Genomic DNA, 27,596 nt, shown 5'->3' with positions numbered 1-27,596 from the left:
CCGGGTCCGTCTCTCTCTTTCTCTCTAGCCGATGGCTAAAACATGCCAGACATATAATCGGGCTATTTCCGTATTTTTGACAGTAGCAGTATGATTGCGAGAGCAACTCTCTGAAGCTAATATGTACGCAAATAAATATAACTTCGATGGCTTGACACTAACTATTGTTATATCCTCAATACCCAATTCTTAATAAACAACTGCCTCGTCTGATCGAATCAATCCCATATGAAAAGAGAATCAAATGGAATATGCCGTACAAGATGTATTGAAATATCTCGCAGCTGAACCTAAACTAAAACATATCGAAGCAAAATTTCAATTTATACTGTGTAACATTAATCCTACCTAATTTTGCTTGAATAACTTCATTCCCCATTTTCAAGCTTGTAGCTTATATCAATTCTGTTTGAAATACAGTGTTGAAATATGCAGCATTTCATTTTAAATAAACATATGTCGCAGGACGACTATGATTAATCATTTTCATTTTTTTTTGTCTGATAGTAATTAACCATCTCTTTCGATCTGAAAATCAGAGATGGTTCCAGTGCTGCCATCCTATTTCATACAGTAGAACTGAATATATGCGGTCATTTACAGTTTCAAGCATTCAGTCATAATGAGAAAGTGATAACGAGATATCCACGAAATAAAAATTAGATTCCCAACCAGTACAAGCCATGTTTGTTTCATACTTTCATACTTTAATATTCTAAGTTAATCCGTGCTCTAAAGTTTGCAAAGGATGACAGAGCATGGGAAAAAACTCACTACTAATTCATGGTATCTGTACAATCAATGCCTATACATTAATGAGATCACCAGCAAGGTTAATTACTTGTTTGCAGTTTAAGGATCCCGCAATCGAGCCAACATCAGGAGTAATTGTATGGGCTTTCATACCAGAGGTCGAGAGGTCGAGCCCACTCTCCCTCTCAACCTCTGATATGAAAGCCCATTTATACATTAACTCCTAATAATTTCATATAAATTAACATTATTTACATGAATTTTATATATTTCAAAATAAATTATATATTAATTATAAAAGTGTGAGTAAAGTGTGAGAAATAACTCATATTTTAGAAAAGTAACGAGTAATTAACGAGTTGATTAATATTAGATTTTTTAAATATGAAATTGTGAGTAAAGTGTGAGTGAAATAGTTTATATTTTAAACATATTTTAATATTTATATTTGTATGAGTTAGATTTTTAAACATTAAAAGTGTGAGTAAAGTGTGAGTGAAATAATTCATATTTTAACATTGAATATTTATATTTGAATGAGTTAGATTTATTTTGATAAAAGTTTTGTTATAAAAATGAAGAAAGAAGAAGAACCGAAATTCAAAATCGAAATCAATGAAACCAATAAATCATTTTCACAGTTTAACATTAAAAATTATATCTCAGCAACAAATTTAGTGTATGGAAGACAATATAAAATCGATAATATTACTATGATTAATCAAATATTTTCAAATGAAACATATTTAATTACTGAACTAGTAGATACTTTAGATAATGGTGCTAAAAATCCTAAAATATCTAATACAGTTTTAAATTGTAAAGGAACTTTAGATGAAAACATAATGAATATTCTTCAAACTCCTTTTAATGAAAGAGATAGTGATTTAATACTTTCTAAAGATGTTTAACTTAGAATTGAAAAAAGACAATTATATAGACAATTTTATAGACAATTTTAATAATAAACAAATCATTTATAGTGAAAATTTATCAAATATTGGTATTCAATGTGAATCATTTAATAATAATTCTTATAAAGAAATTGGAATTCAATGTAATTTAGATGATGAATTTAGAAAATTCAATCCTAATGAAAAAGTGCATTGTTATTGTGGAGGTAAATATTTAAGATCACATAAATCAAAACATTATCAGACAATTAAACATATCAAATATGAAAAGAATAATAATTCTATATTGAAATAAGATTAAGCTGTATGTTTCAAATATATAATAGTTAAAACATTGAGAAATTAGTTAATGAATAACTGTTAGACAGTAAGTTTAATTGTTATTTGATTTAATCATACAAAAGTTTAATATTTTAAAAATGATTATAAAATATTAAATATTCATTAATTTTTTAATTTTTTTTCTTAAATAAATGGATGGTTTCATTCCAACCGGATGTAGTGATTTTATAAATGGGCTTTCATATCAGAGGTTGAGAGGGAGAGTGGGCTCGATCTCTCGAATGAAAGCCCATTTATACAATTACTATGAGGCTGTAATTGAAAATGATCCAGATGACACAAATTCATCAATAATTACTGTTTACTAAGTAACCAGAGCTGTTTGAATAATTCAGTGCTGTAAAATGATATTGAAAATATATGAGAACAATATATTGAGTCATAAACTGGAACTATTCATATTTCATATGTAGGATGACCAAAATTCATTAGGTTATTTCTAGTGTATGATCAAAAAACATACAATTCACCCTTTAAGTGGTCACATCCGTTGAAACCAGTCCATTGGAAATAGATGGAAGCCCAGTCACAAATATCAGCGTCCACATAATTGATAATTAAACATTTACAGAGTTTAGTCATTCACTGCACATTGGCTATATCCCTTTTGCTGAACAATACAAAAATGTACATAGAAATTATCAGGTTGGACTAGAGATAGTACAGTAGCAGTGTAGTAACAGTATATCTAATTATAGCTAATGACTTATTGAATACTCTTATTGGGAACTCAATATAACAGTAATACATATGTGATAATTGATAATATTAAACCACTGCATGATCAGGAGATGCTATATTGAAATTGGGATACGCCCTAAAGTAATACAGCTAATGACTGAATTGATAAGAAGTGCGATAGTTTTACAGGTCTCCAAACCAAAGGAAGTTTGGCCGAACTTAAACTACACTCTTATTGCCCATGACAGTCACTGAAATCTGATTGACACTAGATAGATTACACAATGTTTGAGTATAATTATAGGATATATTGTTCGAGTTCTAAGTTAATTTGTTAACGAAGTCGGAAACATTGATCAAGCCAATCTTGAGGAAATGAAATTATCAGTTCATTTCCCCCCAAAAGCCAATTAAGCGAAAAATATAAAGATGGTGGCCATCGCGAACAGCCACAGTAACATCAAATCTTGCGCCACCTCTGTGGAATTCGCTGCATCGTAAGACCTCTGAACGCCTGCGGTGCAATACACGCAAAATCAGCAGCTCGACATCAGCGTTCACCCGAGTCACGTTTAGATTTAGTCAAATTATAGGAGATGATGAAAGTGCTGCGACTAGCGTGTGATACCCGTAATGACGAATACATCAAAGAGAGGATGATGAATCGGTAAATGAAATTTTGCATCTCGAAGAATTGGCAGAATAATCAGAACTGCTTCAGAAAATATAATGAGAGCCAGTGAGAAAGAAAGAGAGAGAAAGAACATCCCAATAAGAGAATGGTAAAAAAAAACTGTTAATGTGTACATACGTTTTATTGGCTGATGTTGACCAGCTCCCTTACGTACTGCACCACCGGCAAACATTATAAATTTTTCCGAAAAGATTTATATGTTTATATACACACATATATATATATATATATATATATGCTAAGATTTGTAAGTATTATTAGTTGAGCTAATCAATTGAATTGACAAAACACCAGCTCTTTTATCTAAGAGCCCGTGTAAAACTAATAGCTATCACTCTTCGTGCTTGTTCCGTAAAGCACTAATGAATCGAAATAGGCAATTAGTGATGACGCGATATGCATATGTATATATGAATATCGATAAACGATGATACCTGCAGTATGCACATACCTACACTTAAATAACAAAACCGACTTTATGCACCCCCTACCCGCAATTATAATGACTATAATCCATGTAACAGGTACGGCACAGCTGCTTATTATAGAAAAAATGAAGACAACCCGATAAAACACGAAGAGCAATGAAAAAACAGTCACGTCGTCCCTACATCAGAACTGGCCACGTTACTGTGGTAATTTTTGCGCTTCGCCTTTTTTTTCACGCGGCCGAATCGTGCGCGGTGGAAATAAGCTTATCCACCTATTCATTGAAAATAAACATGCCCATCATTGAACATCGATATAAAGGCGCATAAATTTGTTTCATCAGTTGTCGGCGTTTCATTCAACGTACGTGCACGTCCGTTTCAATCAATTATTTTTCCGATATCAGGCTATATACTAAACATCATATTAGCACTTGAAATATTGATGAGTGCGTCGTGTTGATGAGGCCTTGTATGGAAAAATACCGCGCACAGATGCGTAATGACGATCATCTAATTAGAAAAAAATTACGCTATGGGTAGTCCTACTCGGGAGCAGCTTATTCAACCAAACATCGGCGAAATTAACGTTAATCCTTATCCGAATTACGATAATTTCATGTATCACAAATGGATGCCGTAATTTGAGCGAATACAAAGATTTCATTTCAGCGGGGAAGTGAATCAGACTCCCGCTCTCTCTTCGGATTCTGTTCAAGCAGACATTACGTTAGAAATTAATTCAATAGCAGCTTATTATGCAGCTTTGAAATTGAATTAATGAATAAGATATTTAGGTGTAACTTGCTCACAGGCAGGTGTCATGTGAATATCGCCCACAATATAATGCAAGTTCTTAAATGCTAGAGTTTGAAAAATCGAAATGATTATCTGGTTAATAAAAAAGAATCAAAGACGTAGAAAAAGGGATAGAAATCAGCACAGATTGGTGACAAACTTGATGCGTTTACTTACGAATGCAGTTTTGGTATAAAACCCAGTTTTCAAATGATATACATACCTGGAAAGAGAACAAGAAAACGACGTAAGAATAAAAGAAATTTTAGTTAAAACACAAGGATCTCACAATTCATGATATCTTTTCATTTGCTCTCGTGCTGACACAAATAAAAAATGCTAATTGGCAACTGCGCAAAATCTCCATACTGAAATTGAATGACAAATTCAATATCAACTGCAAGATGAAAGTTTTCCTGATAATACATTTTTCATCCATCTGACTTTTCCCATTGGAAAAGAAATCAATAATGCTCTTGCAAAATTTCACAATTGAACGACAGCCTCTCAGAGAATTTTCAACGAGTCCTTCAATCATTTGTTTACTAATTTGCAAGATGCGCCAGTACAATACAAGAAAACTGCATTATCAGTGATTAGATGCAGGAGAAGTATGATTGCAGAAGTTCTGCTTGTGTCATGCATCAATCACAGGCATATCGTCTTCTGAAAATCTTAGATTGAATTTCTTGGGTTTTTTTTCGTGCCTCGGGGCTCATGATCAAGGAATATCTAGGAAGGTAATGATAACAATAATGCCTTAAGCATTCAGCTGTTAACTGTATCACTTTTTTGTTATGGATTTCAATGTTCATCGCAATATTCATTTAATACAACTGAACGCATCTATGCTTCATAAATTCCTGATGACTTATCATTATTTTACTAGGATCAATCTGTTAAGCTGAGTGGGCACAGATATCAACAGATTATTGTTTAGATAATGATACATTATACAGTCAGAGATAGTTCAGCCATATAGCAAGAGAGGGCAGCACCAAATAGTCCAAACGGGCGTCCTGTGATTATCAATATATTGACGGATTCTCTCATGATATTTAGAAAATAAACCATAAATGGTACTATAATCACACTACTTTTTCCTCCAAGTTATCATTACTCATTAAATATAGGAATAAAGGTAGAAGAATTTACCAGTTATTTTTTTACTAATTTCCTACTATGCCATTAATTCGATCTCCTGACTTTCGGAGAACAACTTATCTTATTCTTATCAATGATAGATTACAACTTGTAAATCATCACTTTTAGGTGACATAAGCTATCACGCTCTGAGGTGAAGATCAAGACACGTTGAAGGACATGTGCGCCTCTAGTTGAATTTCGTCAAGATATAAATCCTCCCAATGCGATGAACATTTTATAAGCTTCATTAGCCATACGCACCCTTACTCGTTAATTGGCATGAAATAATCCCAAGAGATTTCTAATTATTTCTAAAGATGCCATGGTGAAGACTGCCAGACAACCCGGTATATGCGCGATATGAATATCATCCATGAAAATGAATCAGATGCAAGTCTCAATCAACTGTCAGTATCAAGCTACTGATAATTAAAGTCATTAGTGTTAGATAACACCTAGATACGTTAAATCAGATGAGAACTCCACAATATAAGTCAGAAGAAATCCAGAATTAATCTTATAGAGTTAGATAGCATATAGAATCTATTACTGATTATCATACTTCGATCTGGCATGGTTCATTTACCTAGATCAATTTTAAAAATCATTAGAAAATCACACCATTGAAACACAGCCATACTTTGTGATCTCTAATGGACTATTTCTTTATTTACCATCAAGCAGCCGAGCTTTATCGCTCCATTTCAATGATTGTCAGAAAATCTATAGAGACTTTTTCCATCAACCATTCTCCGTCACTTTCATATGATAGATGGTCCCGGTTCACACAATACAACTTTTCAGAAAGATGTTTGCAATTGTAAGTTCTTCACAAACATTTTGCCCATGAAACTCAATAAATATAACCTGTTCCCGGTGGGAATACTTCAATCAAACCAGTTGATCTTATCCCAAGATTCATTAACAGGCATAACTGACTAACATAATTACAAGTTCGCCCTATAGAAAAGTAAAGATTTATTTATCATTAATAAAGATTCATAGGTATGTAATTCAACTGTACTGGACTTATTGTCGAGTGTGAAAGTCAAGCTTATTCAATCCCTTGTCATTGCAACCTGTTGATTACCTAACACTCACCTAGCAGTTTCTGGTGGATTAATTACTATTAGTTCTATCCACAAGTGCAAAGCTAACGTTGACAGATCATACTTGAAGCCAGTCATATTAATACAAAACTCGAGATAATGTATGTGCCTCAGACAAATGACCAGGCTGTAATATGTGGAAATGTGATGAAAAATAAATATGCTGGATGCACGTTAGGATAAATATTGCTCTATTCATTAATCATTCGACAATTCATTACCGAGTTTCATCTGCATGTTTGATTTTGATGTAGCAGGATTTTTTTGAACCAATATCAAATAAACAGTGATATGTTCTGTAATGAACCCTATAACCATGGATGTACATAAACTAGTATATATGTCTATGATATACCCAATAATCAATGATTGTTAAAGATATTCAAGAACTGTAGATTGAAGAGTGTAACCAGAATATCGACAGAACTATTTTTCAGATATCCTTTATAATGTTATTTTCCATGCTTTTTATAGTAATTGTGTCATCACGATTATCTTTTATAATAGCATTTGATAAGAAATTAAATACAATAACTATTATCATTAGCACATAAGATGGTAAATAAAGCCAAATAAGCTGTGTTCTCGCTCAAAATGATAAAACATTATCAGGTCTTCTAGAAGAATATGCTATCTAAGCTATCAGCAATAGGTTGAAGTGCGTTAATGAACACTTCATGAAATATGAAAGACACCCTTAGATTTATTGGTAATGAGAGAGCACTTATCATTTCAAATACGAAAAACACATATTAAGTCAGTAGAAGGAAAATAAGAAATAATTGGTAACTCCCTCTATATTGTGAGAGTGCTTTGAAGCCCAAATCTGCTGTCACCTTAGACCTTTTGCTGGAGCTGATATGGAGATTTTTATTTGCCATTGCACTTGATAAGCACCATCATTCATCTGAAAAACAGGTTCTGGCATTTTACCAGCCAAGATGTGAAATAATGGCCCAGAAAGCCTTACGAGATGGCTAGATGATAATTACTTTTTCTGACAGCAAAGCCAACAGTTAATTGAACTCACCCCATCAACCACTGAGGGTCAATTTGATTGTGGTTCGTAAGGCTCCTACAGATGGTATATACGTGGAGTCAGGAGTGATGGATGCATCAATGAAAGTGCCGGCAATTACTTAGCAACTCACAACTACAGATTTATCCAGTGGAAAACAGCAATAAAACTGGCAAATGTGCAAGTGATGAGCGCTTGAAGTCCTTAATGCCACCTCATTGAGAGGAAGACATAACCAGTTCATCTATAATGCCACTCATTATCATTCGAATAAAACACTGTCAACTATAATCCGTGTCAACTATAGATATAGGTAAGTCCCACTAAAAAATTTTATTGCGCTAAAACTTTGAAGATTTAATGAAACAAAACGACAACGTCTTCAGCACTGACTAACAGCCATAATCGGGTGGGATTTATAAATACCACTCATCTTTGAAATTCTCACTCGGTATTACGATTTCAAAAATAGTGTTTCTTCAGCCACGTCGCACGAAATTGTCTTCCTTCAAAATAATATGCAGCCCATTACCAATTGCTGGACTGTATCCCCGAAGGCTAGTTAGTCTGATTCTAGAAATGAAATGAATCGAGCGAAATCTGAAGCAATCTAAGACTTACAACACGCATCCCAATCAACACACAAGACGTTTCACTAATCACTGTCAGTGACAGTATGATCTGGAGTAATACCATCAAGAATATAATTGCCTCATGGCAGCTTAGACTCAAATGTCAACAGAAAGACAAGCAGATCAAAGATGAAATCCACTGTCACAAAGTAACACATGGTTGAGATTTTCTTAAATCGCATTGTTGAGCCGAGGATGCTGAATGCTTAAAGCCTCAGTGGTTAATTAAGAGCGGTTTTCACGACCACGCATATACAGCTAGTTAAAATTATATTTTCAAAATGTAATCTAACAGGCTTTTTATGGATATGAGTTAACTTATATTTCTATCTTTAGTATTCTACCACACCCAAGAGTCTCCGTAATCAAGTGTTTACGAACCAGGAGACCATTGTGCACAGCAACAAGCGGCTTTTAATATTTACCGCAATCACACGAGCCTGTTTGGCCCGGGCCAAATTTGGCTCAAGCCAAATTTTAGCACTAGACAAATGATTGCGTTTGAATTTCAACTAGCACCAGAAATGATCCACTTCGCTTTGTTTGAGCATTGTTGAGTATCGAGTGAATAATTTGCGAGTGAATGATTTGCGTGTGAACGCGCTCGCTAATCAGGCACGGGCCAAATTTGCCTCAAAACTAAAGACAAAAACAACCACGCGCATGACAGAACTCCGCACTATTTCAGGACGATCATCCCATTCTCCTCCCTAGACTAATCCTGTGATTGATCTGATTCAGCGGTAGTTTTCATTCTTTTCGGTCTTGACACAGCGTGTGTTTCTTCTGTGATAATTCTTCAGGTTCGTAACATAAGTTCGAATTCCTTTTTCTTTAGCGTTTTTTAAACTGTAACGCATATTACAATTCCAGAAGTATCAATGCTGTGGTGTAATGCAAAATACTTATTGAATCTAAATGATGACGTAAAAGCCACGCTATATGCATGCATTTCATCAACATGTATTCTTCAGACGTTCATAAAACTTGATTGCAACAAGATTCACTACCCGAACCAAATTTATATTGCTTTGTACGATGAAAACAAGATACTCGGTAAATAATATGCAGTTTTTGTGATCGGGGGAAATCAGAGGAACCTGATCAAATAAAGTATGTCCCCTTGAAATGTTAGCTCAGCAGACAAGACACTTTCATCTGGCAACATGAAGAGCGGAAGCTAAGTTTTTAAAAGGCCGCCATTACCTTCAGCCACAACGGGCTCAACGTGCACTGTTGAAATGTCACGAGCTCTTAAAAGGAACTGCACGAGGCTTATTACATAAAATATGGGCATAACAACACAGTATTGCTGATACTAATCATAGCTATAATGATTAGGTTCTTAAAAAGATATCGAAACTGCATATTATTTCATAAAAAGTAATAATCAGTGTACTCAATTTTGCCTTTCCATATAATATATCTTTCCAGTGACCTCCCTTATTATATTGACATCATAATGAAATACATAATATCGTTTATCAATCTCATCATCTGTACCCGATAAATATGGAAAAATAAACGAGGAACCCTGGAAGCAAGTTAAAGGCTGTTAAATAAATCAATATACCCTGTTGTGAGATGATCTAAATCAAAGAGAAATGGATTACATGTGGAATATGGATAATCCGATCATAATAATTTCATGTGTGATTTTATTTGATCAGCTGTTACTCCTGAATTTGCATCTGAAACCCCTCAAAAGGACTCAATAAATGAGGAACACAAATTTTCAGCCGATTTAACATGAAACCGACTTTGTGAAGAGCGCTCACAGCACCGATAGAGTATTTACCTGTACGAGTATTCGGGAAATAGACAGTAAAAAACCCTGCTTTGTTTCATCAAAACTTTTATAATCCTCACATCTGATAAACCAAAACAAATGGCTTTTTATCAGGAGTTTTATGAACCCAAAGTCGTAAAATTCATGAACTTGTATATGGAGAAGTTGGAAATTGTCTAGAGATTTACCACCAATAAAAACATATCATAATGGTGTATGGTACAATCTAATGATGAAAAACAATTCAGAAAATACAATCAAACGGTTGTGGTAAAAATTGTTAAAGAAGTAACACAAACTATCTTAACTATCGACTTGACCCCTTGAAAATGGGTACCTTAAAAAACTTCATTTCAACTTCAAAACTACCCGTTGAATATAAAATAAACATAAGCATAAAATTTGAGTGATAAAATCTTTATTTCTACTTTCAAAGATTCTTGGCGATGATTGTATTGCAGTTATATTGATTAATATCCAAGTTCCACCTGCGCTGAGCCAGCGCTGAGATGCTGCGTCTTTTAGGAGACTGATGTCTGGCATATGACAGAAATATGAACTGCTCTCCTCTACAGGATTCAACTTCATCATTTTGCACGGTTTCGCCCGTTTACCCCGCACATGGATTTCGCTTAAGTCCCGTTGTTGCGAGATACGACTCTTTACAAGCGATTTCCAATCAAACAAATCGGAAACTGGAGGAGATTGGTGACTTCGCTATGTAAATTTATACGACTGGCTAACCACGAAATCTTTCGGTGACATTTGTTTGAATTCAGCCGAAGCTATGTCTTGAAAAGTGCCTGGCTTTGGAGGATACCTCGATCAATCACACTTTAGTGTAGTTATCCACGATCCATGAATCTTCACAAAAATCCTCTTGCAATCAGCTCAGAAATGTATACAGCAATAACCAATCTCGTTAAAACAAATTGAATTACCTAAAGAAATTCCATTTGACTAATAACAACTGAAATGCCTGATGCAAACAGTAATTGGTTTAAGTGGAATATAAAATGCCAAAAGCCGATATTTTCAGTTGAACATCATTTTTCATTTATTTCCATCTACACCTCTAATATCTCCAATATGTATAATTGGTGCAGGTTTGATACAACTTATGTTGTAATGAGGTTGTAGCCTTTTTGCGAGAATGCTAACTTAAGTCCAACCATACCTCCAGTTTAAATCGCTGTTTTACTGGCACAGTGAGTCTTCAAGGACAAAATATTAATTTTTCCACAGTAGCCTGTGGAGTTACTTTATAAGACACTACATTCAATGATTTGTGCATTGCTGATTGGCTAAATAGGAGTGAAACCATCACAAGTGAATAGCCGCAATCACATGAAGATGATTTTGCCTGGGTCGAATTGTCCTGGATCAGACCCAAGTCAAATTTTGCCTGCACCTAATTACAACGCTTTCACACTTAAACTACTCACTTGACACTAAACATTGCTGTGACAAAGCAAGGGGAATCACTTCTGGAACCAGGAAATCTTCACATGCAATGATCTGACTGATCTGAAGTCTTTGGTTGGGCCAAATTTTGCCCGGGTCAAACAGGCATGGGCGCCCATTTGGTACCTGTGTGCGAACAGGCTGAGGTCAGGCTTAATCTAGCACGGGCCAAAAACACATGTGTGATCGGGGCCAATGAATATTTGGTAATAGATATATGAAAAGAAACATAATGTGTATCAGTAGATTTGACCATTCTCCTCACTGAAGAATTTTGTTAGCCGATAAAGCTGCAACATTTCCACATTTCATGACTGCAGGACATAAACAAAGTTTATATGTATTTGCTTCACCAAGTTTGTTAACAGTAAGCAATAAAGTTTTGCCTTCGGGCAAACTGAGGAAGTGATTAAGATACAAAAATACTTTAATTATAGTGTACATACAGATACGTCAGATAACATAGTGCAGAGCAATGATGCATTCAAGATCAAGTACTGTGAAATTGAAAATCGATTTTCGTGGAGATCTTTGAAAAAGAATCACTGCGTGGTTGTTTTCATCTATCCACAGCTTAATCAGTGAGCTTTTTCCCAGCATCGAAATAAACCCCTTCATTACTCAACACTTCTTCGATTGATTGGTAAACTCAGAGCAATTTGGTACAACATCCACGAGAATAACTAAGAAAAACAATTGATGTTTACCACGAAAATGGCAGAATCTTCGTTAGAGCTGCAATATTTGTTCATTCATTCATTTCACTGCGTTTTTCACAAATTAGCTCATGCTGGCATTATCCACTATGCCGCTGCTAATTCATTTTATGGCTTGTTATGTGCCATCGAAAGACGCCACTATTGGATTTATGCCGGCGTTGATGCAGTCATTTCATCCATGTCAAGGAACCGGCTAAATTGATTAAGCTACAGAAAAACTGGCTGCCAGGGCTGGTGACATCACCTGTAATCAGCAGTTAACATACCTGTACCTAGCGCAGACTGACAGCCAATATTTGTCATCCATTTTTAAAAATTCCTGAGTTGATTCTTGACGGTGACGTGAGAAAAATATCGGTCTATTCCAACGGGACCAGGCATCATCGCTGACAAATTAACATCCAGTGGATGACGAAACTCGGATTCAGAATGAAATCGCCTTATTCCATTAAGGTAATACCTTAATATTTCAACAAATCCCCGATGATTACTTAGCGCGTAGATGTAGATAAGAGCAAGTCAACGTCGCCAAATGAACATTTGATGGAAAACAAGTTACTCGCGATGAAAATGGTTAAATGATTGAATTACTATAACTGTATTTGCTGCTATACCAATTCAAAAGTTTCACGATATATGAACGAAGGAAGGTGACAATATTCGAGACAATATTCAATATTCGAAAATAAATAATATATATATATATATATATATATATATATATATATATATATATATATATATATATATATATATATATATATATAAACATGGGATAAAGATAACCCGGGTATTTCTAACTCATCAATAAAAGCCTCAACATGCATTTCTAGTCATATCCAATGAATATCAATCAGGAAACTGAATGGAGTCGCCCTGCAAGTATCGTGCACGTCCAGACATTTAAATGATCAGATATTGGATCATTGGGGTCTATCCAGTAATTCGTATGAACTGTACGTATTTTCATCATCAATAAATAGCTACAACATTGACCGCGAATCGGTCTGCAATGAATATCGTGGTCATCTTTATATTCGCACCATGCAACCGAACTTTAATCTCAAATCTTGTTCGACATAAAGGCAAGATACATGGCCGTTATTTGGAGTTGTATCGTATCCCGAATAAAATAAGATAGTTTCTTCTTGATCACTACGATTTATGCATATTACAGGTTGGCATCTACGGATATCAGATAATTAAAAACAACATGTCGAAAGTGCCACAAATCAAGAATTGGTCATAACAGGATTTCGTTGTTTCTTTGCAAAACTACATCATTATTCCGACACACGAATTGGACAAATGGTGCTCAGTCACAACAGCTACAGCAATGTCAGGGCATTGTAATGAATGATAATAGCCATGCACCAGTAGTCAAAGGAGAATTTGATCAACGTGTAGCAAGTGCACTCGGAAAAAATAGACACAGCTTCAGTTGTCAGAATTAGATACATCAGTCAAACTTCTGTTGTCTTCGTGACAGATCTAATACCCAAGAACCTTTCATCGCAAGCACATTTCTTATTCACACCCATATATAATTTCCATCGCTAATTTAACAATCATCCACTAAAATCAATTGAGAAGGAACCATGCTAGAGATAGTACAATAAAGGATACAACAGTCGAGAAAACTAATTGAATAATGCAGTCTATTATGAGACATACATTTTATGAATCGCATGTATCATGATAACAGGTGACCATTACAGTAAATCTATCATAAAAAGGTTTGTACACATCAAATGATAATTACCTTTTCTTCGCCTCTGGCAGATCAGGTCAAGGACCAAGCCGAAAAGATACCTCGGGGAGCATCGTCCCATTGAGCTGCGGCACATTACACACTTGATGTTGACGATCAGTCTAAATCCACTTGCGCAGCTCAATAACGGTGGCATCCGAGTCTTCCGTAAAAAAATTCAGCGACTCTGAAACGTATCCACGAACATCGTCGCTGTTTGTTCCGATTCAGGCAATATCCAGAGATATATCTATAATGTCAGTCTATGGTGTTATCATGAGGCAATAATGATACGGCTTTTCCGTCCCCGAGAAGCGTGCACAGGTCCACCGCTGCAGTGTTCAGTCGTTGATCAAGTACGAAACGAACATTACTTGCAACATGTTCAGCATGATTAGACAACGTAGACAGCTATAGATCAAGTCCACATGAACGAGTTTTGAAAGAGGATAGATGCGAAATTATGACAATAACGAACGTACGCTTACACGAAAATACTTCGTCCTTTTCAAAAACGTCGAAACACGTGCATATGAGAGCAGCGCTGAAAAACGCTGCGACTACCGACTACCGACCCAACGAACTCCAGAAACTTATCCAACAAGTTACGAATTAACTATTCTTCCTATAGAGATAGTATATAACAATTGCTTATTTATGACAAAACAACACCGATGAAGATGTTGCATTTTATGCACAAGGCTAATAATATCCTTTTTCTTCTATGCCAGTTATCACGCCATCCTCCACTGCTGCGTATATCTTGTTGTTAATAATAGTATTGTCTATTACCTATTCTACTATCATTCAAGCCATTGGTCTGGTTTCAAGTTGCTACAGTACTAACAATAAACATGAATGACTGCGATGTAACTGTATCTCTATATTAATATTTCGATAAAGCTTTCTGATTTGAAAAAAAATCCAAACTGTAGGGTATAATCAAGCGTCTGAAATACTAAACTAGTTCCTTCGTCTTTTCGAGAGATATCAATTAGAGAACCGGCTGACACGTCGATATTATAAAGACAATATTTAGATTGAATATTAGATTTACAAATGACGTTCTCTAGTTAAATAATGTTAGAATCGAATCAATATTCCCAAACAAGTCCTACTTCAAGGTGCAGCCTTCAAACCTACTTAGATGGAAATCCGAATCGCAGATTCTTTGTTGCACCTGAACTTTACTTCGAGATCGTCGCGCTTCATTTCGGCTTAGATTTCCGCTGCTGACGATAGCATCCGAGGAGTTTTAGTTGAGTTGTCATAAATCCCTACGCCAAATTCGCGGCGACCTATTTTTCTATTCTTACCGATTGCATAACCGCCTCCAAAATCACGCCTATCCTATTATGGTTTCGGGTTTTGTAGTCGTTTTTCGATATATGCACTGTAGCTTGAATCTCAGCTGCAGTCTTGCCTGCGCTCAACGTTATCGATTAGTGATTCGCAGCGGCAGCTTGCACAAGTTTCCCGGAGATTATTGCTACCGATGCAACAAGGACGACGATAAACCTTGCACAACGATGTCCCAAAAAAAAGTGAAAAACGAAAGGGAAACCCCCAACGAGGTTGCCAAATAAACGCACCGGATTACACTAGGGAGGATAATGAACACACTCGTGACAGTTACCGACTTCTCTAATCCCAGTGTGTTGAATAATAAATTTGAAAACTATCTGCTAAACATCACTGAGCGAATTATGGCAAGCACACTGCTAAATCTCATTATTTCGTGGCTTCGACGAATGGATAAAGGATGGTTTTTGTTATATTAATTTTCATCAGCCGGTTTGCACATTACGAACTGTAATCTGTTGCTAGTTATTTTTTCATACCGGGGATACCTTTCGGTTAACAACTCTCAATAGATTTGGCCGTTTTTTTCTGCACCGACAATATGGTCAATTACAACATGCATCCAAAGAAAGCTTCCTTCATTTGTTGTTGCACTTGAAGTTATAACCCAAATCAAACGTGATTTAAAGTGAATGGAACCGATAGAAATAGCTACTGGTGAAAATACCAAAATATGATATTTCAGCTCCAATTAAAATCAATCAAAATAAAAAATTTGTCATTGACTTTCAGTATTTAAACCATCAGTGAAATTTTGAAAGAATACCGCCTCATCAGGGACTTAGAAAGAAGGGAATCAGGATAATTGAGTAATTATTCCACAGTAGCAGTGAATATTGATACAATCTTCAACAACAGTGTGCAGTAAACACATACTGGAATACGTTCAGATGAATCTGCTTTGATAAAGTAGTCACGCGATGGCAGGATTTCATGGAAAATTGAATTCCATTGACGCAGACACTGCCGAAGCATCATAGAGCCATAAGAAGGTTCATAAAATTCACTTGATGAAAATATTTATACAAAAAATTTGCCAGAGTCAACGTTTACACCACGGCAAAATGGACAGTTACATCTGAAAAGGGCTACTAGAAATAAGCACAGCTTCTTGAAAAGGCTGGATGTAACATGGTTAGAATGATGTCAAAAACGATAAATTCCATAAAAGAAAAATTCGTGTCTCGGTCATAAATTACTAATCGGAACCATTGTTATATTGCCGTACACAATAACTGACAAAAGATGATAGCGCTTATGCGACGAAATCACTATGTACAAGAAATGGGAATCGACTCTCCGCGGAAATCCATGAAAGCGCGATGTCGATTATAAAGCTAATTTCATCACGTAAGTATGTATTTAACAAGCAGTGACCAAATTGCAGGTTCATCGTTGAACGCCGTTCCGAATGGAATAAATCTTCTGACAATTGCGACTTGTTATTCATTCACAGTTCCTACACTGCCCGGGCAAGATGCGCATTCGGCTATGAGAGTAAAAATTAGGGGTTCCGTCAATAAATAATGATTACGGCGACCATTACCGATGTAAAACCACCTCCAATATGATTTATTTGCATTGAATGGCCGAGAATAACCGCACCATCTGAGATATTGAAACATGAATAATCTTTATCCAACCCCCAACAGCTTTGTCTTTCATTCTTCGGTAGGAATAAATCGAAAAGCAATATTATTATTCATCAGCCGCCGCTCGTGGCAGTTATTGCAATTGCTATTTTGATAGGGTGCCGTCGTACACCTTCGGGGAACAAAATCATTCGTCGAACAACACACAAACTCTGCTGGCAACGTCGATGAAAGTCCCATCAAACGGTGATAAATGAAACATTCCAGAAATAAAAAATAAAAACGACTTCTTGCGCGGTGCGGTGACTTATGTCTTTCTTCAAAGGGCAGCGAAAAGTATATTATTGAAAACTTGCTCGCACGGATGAATGGTCTTTCGTGGATGGTGACGCTATTGATCAAATACGCATGTTTGGCAGTCTTAGTACTTATTGATGGCGATGTCAAAAAGGGATTGCAACTGTTTATTGCATTCTTTCGCTTGTAAGCCATCCACTCAATTTGGTATTTTGTTACTTGCTCCCGAGAATGGACAATGAGGTTGGAAGATATAAAGTCTGCGATGGATCAAGTAAGATTGGGTGTACGTTAACAACTGCCTTCAAATTGGCATACGTAAACCTTCTTGTAATTCATGAGTAACCCACCCCTTCGCAGTTCTACAGTTGTCAGATCGTCAGAGTCAAAATCAGTTCGCGTTCAACTTCTAAAGCTACACTCAACTGAGGAAGTGGGTCCTAATGACGGGGTTAAAATGCTGGCATAGACGATGACACTTTATTTAATGAACAAGCAGGAACATAAAATCAAAATCGATAGAGTTCGCATGTAATATAACAGCTAAATGTGTATTCAAAACACCCAACAAATGATAATACAATCGCTTGTGGTTGTTTTTTTCATTACTATTGCTGGATGGAATATTGAGGTTGATGTAGCTGTCTGGTTTTTCCAGCCAATGACAATACGCCCACACACACGCATCAAACAAAAACCTAACTTGATCTATCTCGTCTGAAAAATGCATGCGAAATGTTTAACTATTCATAAAAGATATTGACTTTTCCAGCTTTCAAGGATGAGGATGGTGAATTTAGTTTTATCAGGTGTACACACCAGTTTAAAATATGCTGTTACGTGCTGAGGAATAAATAAGATTGAAATGCCAAATAGCATGTGAACAATTTGACTTACTTATCCTTGCAGGGTTCAAATTCCGAGAATAGCTTATCCAAACCATTAATTTAATTAAGTTAAGTAATCAACCATTGATTTGCAATGCAGGTTTAAAATATTTGATTATACTTTAAAGCCAATGGTCAGAATTCATGTGCTCTGATTGAATGTTATGGGCCAGTTCCACTGTTCCGAGTTAAGATTTGACTCAGAGTTAACTCATTGAAAATGGACTAACTTTAACTCAGAGTTAACTCTAACTCACAACAGTGAATCTGGGTCCAGATTGATACTTTCAGTTGTAAGATCATGGAATTGTCGAATTCAATTCTGATAAAGAGACAGAGCTAAATATTGTTTATTTTACTCGTACATATCGGATATAGCATTAGAGCATTCGCAAGTCGATGGATTAACTGGAATATGTTAACACTCCTGCAAACATTTGATCCATACTAGCATGACAAGATTTCATTAGCAAAGATTAGATGTGAGGGCAATTATCTTGCTATGATAAGCAATATTCTTAAGCATTTCAAAAAACGATAATTCGTTTCCATGCACATGGCTGACTTTAAAGCCACATTTCCAATTCGCCTGGCTTTTTATTATCAATCATTAGCCACTTAATTTATTGTCAAAATGTTTCAAGCAAACACGCATGACCGACGATTTTAGATTGCGACAAACTTATCACAAGACTTGACAACTGAAATTGTTTCCCGGCTGCCAATTCAATTAGACTCCGCAAGGAATCATTAAGCTTTTTCACGGTTTAGCGAGGTCTTTTTATTAAAATGACTATCCCGTCGCGCGCATGTTTTATCCTTCGAATCAAGTGATATGTTAAAAAATTTGAATTAAATTCAGAAAGAAGTTATACTCGCATGCAGCTTTTGTTGTGGCAGAACAAATCCATAAATCTATAACTACACGAAAGTGTAGCCGTGTGAAATACACTGTTATGAGATAAGGATAGATTTTTTTTCAAAATCAGTCCTCATTTTTGCACCGAATGCATGAAATTGACGGGGAGCCGTTCGTTTTTCTAAGGAGTTTCTATGGAAACCTCACAGACATTCAGAGCGGATGCTTTTCTTCGTACAACTAACAACGAATGGATGATGATGGAAATAGGATTAGGAAGGAAGAACACGACCACCTAACATTGTCGTGAGTGTGACCTCTCCCGATCGAGAATAATTGCGCGTGAGTCTCGTCTCTCCATATCCAGAAGAATGCTTTGTCGGAAAAAACGAATGCATCTCAAGATCTATAAATAAACTACTGAAATATGCAAGCACATAAGATATGCTTTCGTGCAGACGGGTTTTCATGTAATCAAAAATTGGCTTTCCCTTGACGGCAATATTGACCCACAGAAATGTATTATGAAAGAATTCTCCAACCTACGGGCAGTGATAAAGCAGTAGGTCAAACTATAGCAAGAGGGTTTCCAACAAAATCGAATGAAGCACTCCCTTAATGGTTTGAACCCAGGCTACATTTTCCAGAGGGGCTGATTAGCAATCAGGGTTCCTTTCAAGGAGTAGATATAATTGCTAGTTCAATAGAATCAGAGTCAGCTCAGATTGATTGCTGTGTTTGAGCCTGCCTGATAAGTAAACAAGATTTTGAGGATTATGTGTATTCAAGACATTTACCACAGCACTTATCCCATAGCAAGCACACCTGAATAATCTAGACACTTCGCTGAAACTTTGGACAAAGTTAACATCTACAAGTAATGAGACGCAAAGACACTATATATTCTGGGAATGAATTATTGGTTATCAACTACAATTTAATTACAGTATGCTACTCAATGATATAATATTCAGACCTAGAAAAGGCATCCAGACACGATCAATAATTTGCACCCAATGAATTGTTAAAGGACATGCTTCTTAGATAAGTTTGGTAGAGAAATATGTGGTTTTTCCACTCTTGCTTTGTGAGAACAATGCATATATCTGATGCATGAGCTGCCTCAAGCAATTTCGGAAGAACAATATAAGAGAAATCTCCCGCGATAAATCAGCCAAAAATGAAAAGTTCGACTATTAGCCATCATCAGACGCCTGATGATGGCTAATAGTCATTAGTCGTTAGCCAAAACTTCGCTCGAAATTATATATACGCTATTCAAGAACTTTTCATTTTTGGCTGATTTATTGTGGCATTTTTCTGGTATATTCATCTTACACGGATATGGTGTATTTCCTCGACTCGTGAGAAAAGATAATGCTACCTGCTAAAAAACATTAGAAAACAGAATCCAGTTGCACAATACGACATGGATACACGTGGGTTTTGGCAATAACAAATTACATTGAAATATCATACTCTGTTTACTGTAGCTGCAAAAACTAAACAGAAACAACTACATCTTTCTTCAGCATCAACTCTTACCAATGCGTGCCAGTGGCATTAAAAGTTCAACACACTGACACCACGTGGCAGCATGATTTATCCCTTCATCGATCTAACTTCACTTCTTTATAGGAATTAGGTAAGATTCAACTGCGGCATGTCGTTCAGCCATACGACTCACCTAAGTCTTCCATTTGTAACTATTTGTCATCTTCTTTCGGTCGACGTATCTTTGCGCCATTGATGAAATTTTAGATAAATCGATGCACTTAATTCATTCAATTTGTTATAAATAAATCTCGATATGAAAGAAAGCTTTTGACAAGTATGCATCTATAAGATAATGTTGAGATCCTAGTAGCTAAAGCGACACTCACACCCCTTATAATGACGAGATAAACTTCAGTGCAAATTCGACTTGACAGCATTCATTTTTGTAAAATGTTGCCACGATTCAAGAAACTTCCAGAAGGTAGTAAAACTGACGATCATGAATTTCTAATCCATGTTTTAACAAATACTAAGAACTCTAATGCTGCTTGTATCAGTTCTTGCTAACATTCTCGAATCAGTTCAAAACTTGTACAGAATGATTTTATAAATTCCATCAGTGTTGTCACAACGAATTTTCAATATTTGCACGATGTCCAAAAATTACAATATTGTTTAAAACTCATTGCCTTCTTTTTGGAAAATATATCGAAAGAATATGGAACTTAATGCAAGAGAACCTGTAAAATAATTAAGCTTTTGTAACTCATGAGAACCTTATTAATTAAAAAATACAACATTCTGTAAGCATTTGTTTTATATATGTACCGTAACTTATAAGTCCAATGACTGGATACTCTTTGCACAACGTCACGTAAATAAACAAATAAATATGAACAAATAAAACCATTTCATATCTGATTAATCTGCTAATATAAAAATCAATGTTTTTTTTTCAAATTCTACTTGTATTAACTTAGGGAATATGCAACATACATAAAAGAGAATTTCAGAGAAAGAATTAGCGACTGACAAAGTGTAGCTCACGTTAATCATGCTGATGAAATCTAGATGGCAGCACATCATGGCAATGGTATCTAGCGTAGTTGACACAATGGTACCGTGATGAATATCTGCATATTTGAGATATTTACCCTGAGAAGTCAACAACGTACGATTAAGACATTGAGCTTTTTCTTACTTGCTCATGTATCTTTCTACTTGGTTACTTGGTAGTATCACCATAAGCCTATTTGATGTACCTCAAATAGAAACGCCAAAATCATTCTTGGTACCAAAATTACCAGTAAAAGAAGTCTAAAAAATCATTTACCCGCGAAATGCAAAGCTGCTTAACCTGAGCTAGATCTATAATTGATATCAAGTTTATTAATTCTATAAGGCGCACGAATACAAAATTGAGTAAGACTATAAACAAACATTAAATGCAGACAAAATGATTTATGAAGTAATATTACGTAAGTGTCTATCTAATAATTCCTACATTTTATCTCATTGATTTATACCTGAGTGGCAAGTACGGGGACTGTGTGCCAGATCAAATGAGACCCATTTATATGAAACAAATCGTCATTTATCACTAAGTTCAGATTGTTTGTCTCCACTATGCCTCGTTACTAAGAGCTTTGTGAAGCTGCAATTCCATCAGAATGTAATTTCCACGGTCGTATGAATTCGCTCATCTCATTCATAATGACCGCAAATGGTTAAGAAAAAGGCTGCATCGAAGAAGAAAGTAATATCAGCCATGATTAGTATATGTGGGTCTATTCAAGCTGACAAGTTTACTATCATTTTACTATACATGAGGAATGCAAGCAAAAGAACTGGATCATAACGTTTGTATCTGCAATAGGTAGAACTGTATATCATGCAATGTAAAAAGCAACCTAGGATAAATCATGGACCCTAAGTCGAGTCCATGGATAAATCTAATTCCAAAGGCCAGTTTCGTCGGCCCAGAAGTTAGCTCAAGTGAGTAGAATGATCCCAAGTTTCCAATGATAAAATTGGTTTCATTGTACATACTTATTCCATGAAATTGCTAGTGCATCAACACTTGCTTGGCCAATTCATCAGCATCTACGAATTGTCAGTCTTAACATCAAGGCAGAACTTAATTTCAGGGGCAATTTATTGATAGCACCAATGAGTGGTCAATTCCTCCAAGGCATAAAGGCAAAATTATTTCAAAGATAAAGTGATTAAACGCTGTTGAATTGCCATTAAGGCATCAGTTCACGAATAAGTATAAGGGTTCATCTGATATGGCTGCCTTTAATATTCGATGTAACATAGCACACGTACTATGTTACATACAGAGCACTGAATCCAAGTCCATCACGATCAAGTTGTCGTAAGGCAAACATCCGCTGTATGTTTCGCTACAGCGATAATTCAAAGTACAAAAAAGGTATTTATTCAACAAAACTAGTCATCACATCATTCCAGGGCTGGTCGATTGACAACATAGTCTATAAATGCAATGGGTGCTGTATCGCGCATGCTTAATAGCTCATTAGCACATCTTAGGGAAATAATTCCTACCCTAAAATAATTGTACACTGGCAACTGATTAGTATTACTGACTTACCTAAAAAAACACATACAAGTAAGGAAAAACCAATTCAAGTTAAGCAAATATGAAATCAGAATTTTATGTATATCAAGCATCTTTCTGGTGGTACTTAAATACAATAATACACATCATATCATATACATTCACCAAAACATTGCCTTCAGGTTGTACTCACAATTTAACATCAGTTACCATTGGCAACCTTAATTTCAAATAGTTAAAAGAAAATTGATCGCGTTTATTCAAAAACTCTTTTTGTGAACTCTAGTCCTATTCAGCTAGCTGCATTCTCAATACATCTCATCGTAAATTTTCAACAAAACAAATTATGGGAACATTATGGATACTTACTTTCATTTGGTATAGATACTTATTTTGATATGGATGTCAATAATTGCTATAATCAGTACTAGCCAAGCCATTTCAAATGAATACTTTTCAATGAATGATGAGCTACGCTATTAATGGCAACTAAACATTCACCAGGTGTGTTGGTTTAAAAGAAATGCAAACATACATCATTTTTTTTAAAAAGAAGTTTCTAGTGATGGATTAATCTCAAATATACGGGTTCCATGCTTCATGTATGGCTGTTCAAAGCAGATGCAATGAGTGACTGATATTCATATATATCACTCCTAATAATGTGAAAAACGTCATTGTTTCTGCAAGATTGGAATATGTGGTTGGCCTGCTGTTTGTTCATTAACCAACTTTGTCATACCAAGGAGGGAGAGCACCTCTGACCATTGGATAACTTTGTAGCAAACTGTTATTGCATGTGACCATGTATAGTCAACAGTTCACCCCGGAAATCAAAGCTGTGGTCACACAGAGACAATTTAGCCTGGATCAAACTGGCCTGGACCAGATCCGAGTCAAATTTGAGCCATGTCTAATTGGAGAGCGGTTCACATTTAAATCATTCACTCAATACAAAACAATGCAGTGGCAAGCAAGTCGAATGACTTCCAGAATCCAATAAGGTAATCTGGTCCACCATGTAAGGATGGACCAAATTATGTGGGGCCCATTTGGCACCAATCCAAACCGTTCACCTGGGCCTAATCTGGCTCAGGAAAAAAAAATGCTAGTGTGATCGCAGCTAGATTTTGTAACATTTTCCTTGTTGCAAAATTCTATTTTCATACTCACCTGTTCGTAAAACATATTTTTCAAACAAATAGAAAACTTGTGCCACCCATCCTCTGCAAACAATGCTCATATTGAAATGTTTAACCCTCTGGATCGACACTTCATGACATACTTTCGTTCATATACCAATTACATAATCCTGTATAAATCCAATTCTGATAATTGTTGATGATCAGTCGCATAAACATTTAACTGTTTTCTAAGTCCACGCCAGCTGTTCGATATTGATTCAAACCTGTACCCATTAACATTTAGTTAAATTCACTTATTTCATTTACAGGTGCTCGACTGATATAAACGGATAATTATCGAAGCTGCTTTCTTCGCAAGCCGTTTGGTTCAATCATTTTCCTCATGATTTCGCACCACGCCAGACATTCTCCTGATACTACACCCGATAACTGTGCACATGGAAAAACCACGTCTGAGTAAATAAAGAAAGTTTGAAGAAGTAATTTTTTAAACAACCTCTTGTCTTGGTCTTCGAGCAGCTTTGCTGAATATACCGCAATTCAGTTATCAATTCAGCTAATTACAAAGTTTCCAAGTACATCAGATTAATGCATTCATCCAGTACAATACAGCATTTTCCATCATCAGTGCTACTTCAACTCGATCAATTTCGAATTTTCAAATCAACTATTTCAAAACAAAGTTTACGCTTCGCTCACTCGGTTCACAAGACTGCTCATGCTGCATATGTCAACACCGCAAAATATCGCACAACCAATAAAGTAGAAAATAAAAGGTATTGAAGAAAATCTATTTTTTAATATAAGCCATTAATGACAAACATCTGTCTGAAAATCACTTGAACGACTACATCGATTGGTTAAATTGTAGGTTTATAGTTTTGCTCATAGCCAGCAGAGTAGCCCAATCAAAGTGCAATGAAAACAACAGCATCGCTATGGAACTTCAATTAATCTGTACTGAATCACGATTCTCTATGTTGCAAAGCCTTAATAGGTCTAGACATATAATCTTTTTTCACTGCTATGTGGTCCATGATCATCCTGACTATTCAACTACATATAATTGAAAATAATGACAAATATTGCAGGCCTTCCAGCTCAACTTTTTTTCTGATTTACCACAATATTTGAGATCGCTGCATAAATATATTCATCGATTATGAGAACATCCATTAGTTAACAAACTCATTGAAACATTGCTGTAATTAATCAGGGGAGGGAAAACAAGCAAGCATGTTTGCTCAGTTAAGCTCAGTTGGCCAGCTAGTAAAACACAATGAAACAATCCTTCAAAAACAATATCTCAGACAGAGGAATACCTAATAATGATTATAGATAGCCACACCAGAAACAAACGACCTGATCAAACGGAGCAACAACACTGATCATATATATCACAACCAGGTAGGTGGGAGAGCACATCACTGTGGTCTGTTTTGCATGGTTTCTACATACCTGCATTTCCAACCACTGCGCAACAAATGCCGAAAAAACTCCGGCAAGCATTAGCTGTTGACTTTTTTTTGGATCCAATTACATCTCTCTCCATAGTAGCAAAATGACAGTGACCATCTTTCACTTAGAGTGCTACGCTACAGGTTTTGTGTGTCTACTATCATCTCCTCTCCTTGTATGACACACCTTAGACAAGCACATGCACTAAATAGTCAGCAGCAGCTTCGCCAATTTAAACGATTATGTAAACAACAAATCAAAATATTAAATGACGATCTGTATAGCTTTGTTCATTTGATTTAGCGATCCACTATTTAAAAAAAAATCATATCAGTTGATTTCAATTAAAAAGTCATTCAAAGATCGTCAATCTTGATTGATAGCTTTCAAGCGGATCAGATCAGTTTTAAAAGCTGATTGCTTATGAAAATTCAAATTCGGCGGCACAATGCTTGTAAACGAATAAACGAATACCGAATGGAAAAATCAACGTTATGCTGTGCAAAATTAAAACTCATTTCTTCCCAAGTATGCACGGAAGTTTCCAGTAACTGATTTAGTCGGATTTCGTTTATGTAATCGATACAATCAATAGAACTGGTCATGACTTGCTGCCTAATTATTCATAACTTCATCAACAGAAATTACTACAATCGTTCATTTACAAGACTAGAATCGATATAACTTATAAAGGCACGATCACATGAGCAGTTGGCCCCGGCCAAACTTGGCCACACTGGTGCCAAATGGGTCCGTGCCTGTTTGAGACGGGCCACATTTTGGCCCAACCAAAGACCAGGCCCGTACCAAATTTTAGCATAGGTCAAATTATTCCATGTCAATGCTAATTGATTCTTGAAGTGACCAGCTTAACACAGCATCATTTTGATAGCATTCTGATAAGGAGTCGGTGATTTACATGTGAACATGCTCTCTAATTAGGCTGAATCTAAGGTGACCTGGGCCAAATCGTGTGCATGTGATCACCGCTTTTCATCAAGAGAATGGATACGATAATGCACAATTAAGAATGGATAAGAATGCACAATCGACTGAAGTATAGTAAACGATATATCTTGGTCCTCGGTGCACAGTTCTATCTCGACATAAAAAGATAAACATTTTGAACAGAAGATAAACATTTTGAAGAAATGGACGCGATCTCAGGTGTCAAATAAACAACGTCACTCTCACAAAGCAGTCACCTATGAAAATGTTCTCATTCTAATGACTTCGACAACGATTGATTATTTTGAAACTGAGCCCAGGTAATTTTCCATTCGTGTATACATTTAAATAGCCTATCACAAACATGCCCACTCACCATAAGATTCTTTACCAGTCCATAAAGTGCAGCACATTCGGAAAAAATTTCGATAAACATGCCGTGTACGCCATTCTCCACCTATATTTCTCCTGAAGCTATGCCCCAATCGCAACATCACTGAATCCACAAATGAGTACACCTATGCATGCATCAGCGAAGTCATGTAGATAATGGGAACATTCCAATTCCTTACATGAAATGATATGCGACTTAAACTTAGTTAAGTGGCGTGATCGTCAATGTCCCTGGGTCTCATTAGACTTTGTCAGTGTTAGGCATTTATGAAGACGTCACCATTAACATTGATACTATTCGTGAATAGTTCCAATTAAGTAAGGGAGGATCGGGCATTCA

General features: G+C 35.9%; 1 protein-coding gene across 3 annotated transcripts in view; it reads right to left on the bottom strand.

Annotated features, from left to right (window-relative positions):
• The window catches only part of LOC141899891 (A-type potassium channel modulatory protein KCNIP1-like), a 56,652-nt gene extending 41,917 nt beyond the window's left edge, over nucleotides 1-14,735 (bottom strand). For 2 of the 3 annotated variants that reach the window (XM_074786497.1, XM_074786496.1), the window contains exon 1: nucleotides 14,250-14,735. In XM_074786497.1, coding sequence (XP_074642598.1) covers nucleotides 14,250-14,394 — 145 coding nt within the window. In that variant the 5' untranslated portion in view covers nucleotides 14,395-14,735. Of the gene's footprint in view, nucleotides 1-348; nucleotides 366-14,249 lie in introns of those variants that run through there. The other variant, XM_074786498.1, reaches the window with a different exon arrangement.
• Nucleotides 14,736-27,596: the final 12,861 nt, after the last annotated feature.

Source organism: Tubulanus polymorphus, chromosome 2 (assembly GCF_964204645.1).
Source record: "Tubulanus polymorphus chromosome 2, tnTubPoly1.2, whole genome shotgun sequence".
NCBI lineage: Eukaryota > Metazoa > Nemertea > Palaeonemertea > Tubulaniformes > Tubulanidae > Tubulanus > Tubulanus polymorphus.
This window is presented reverse-complemented; position numbering and strand designations above follow the sequence as displayed.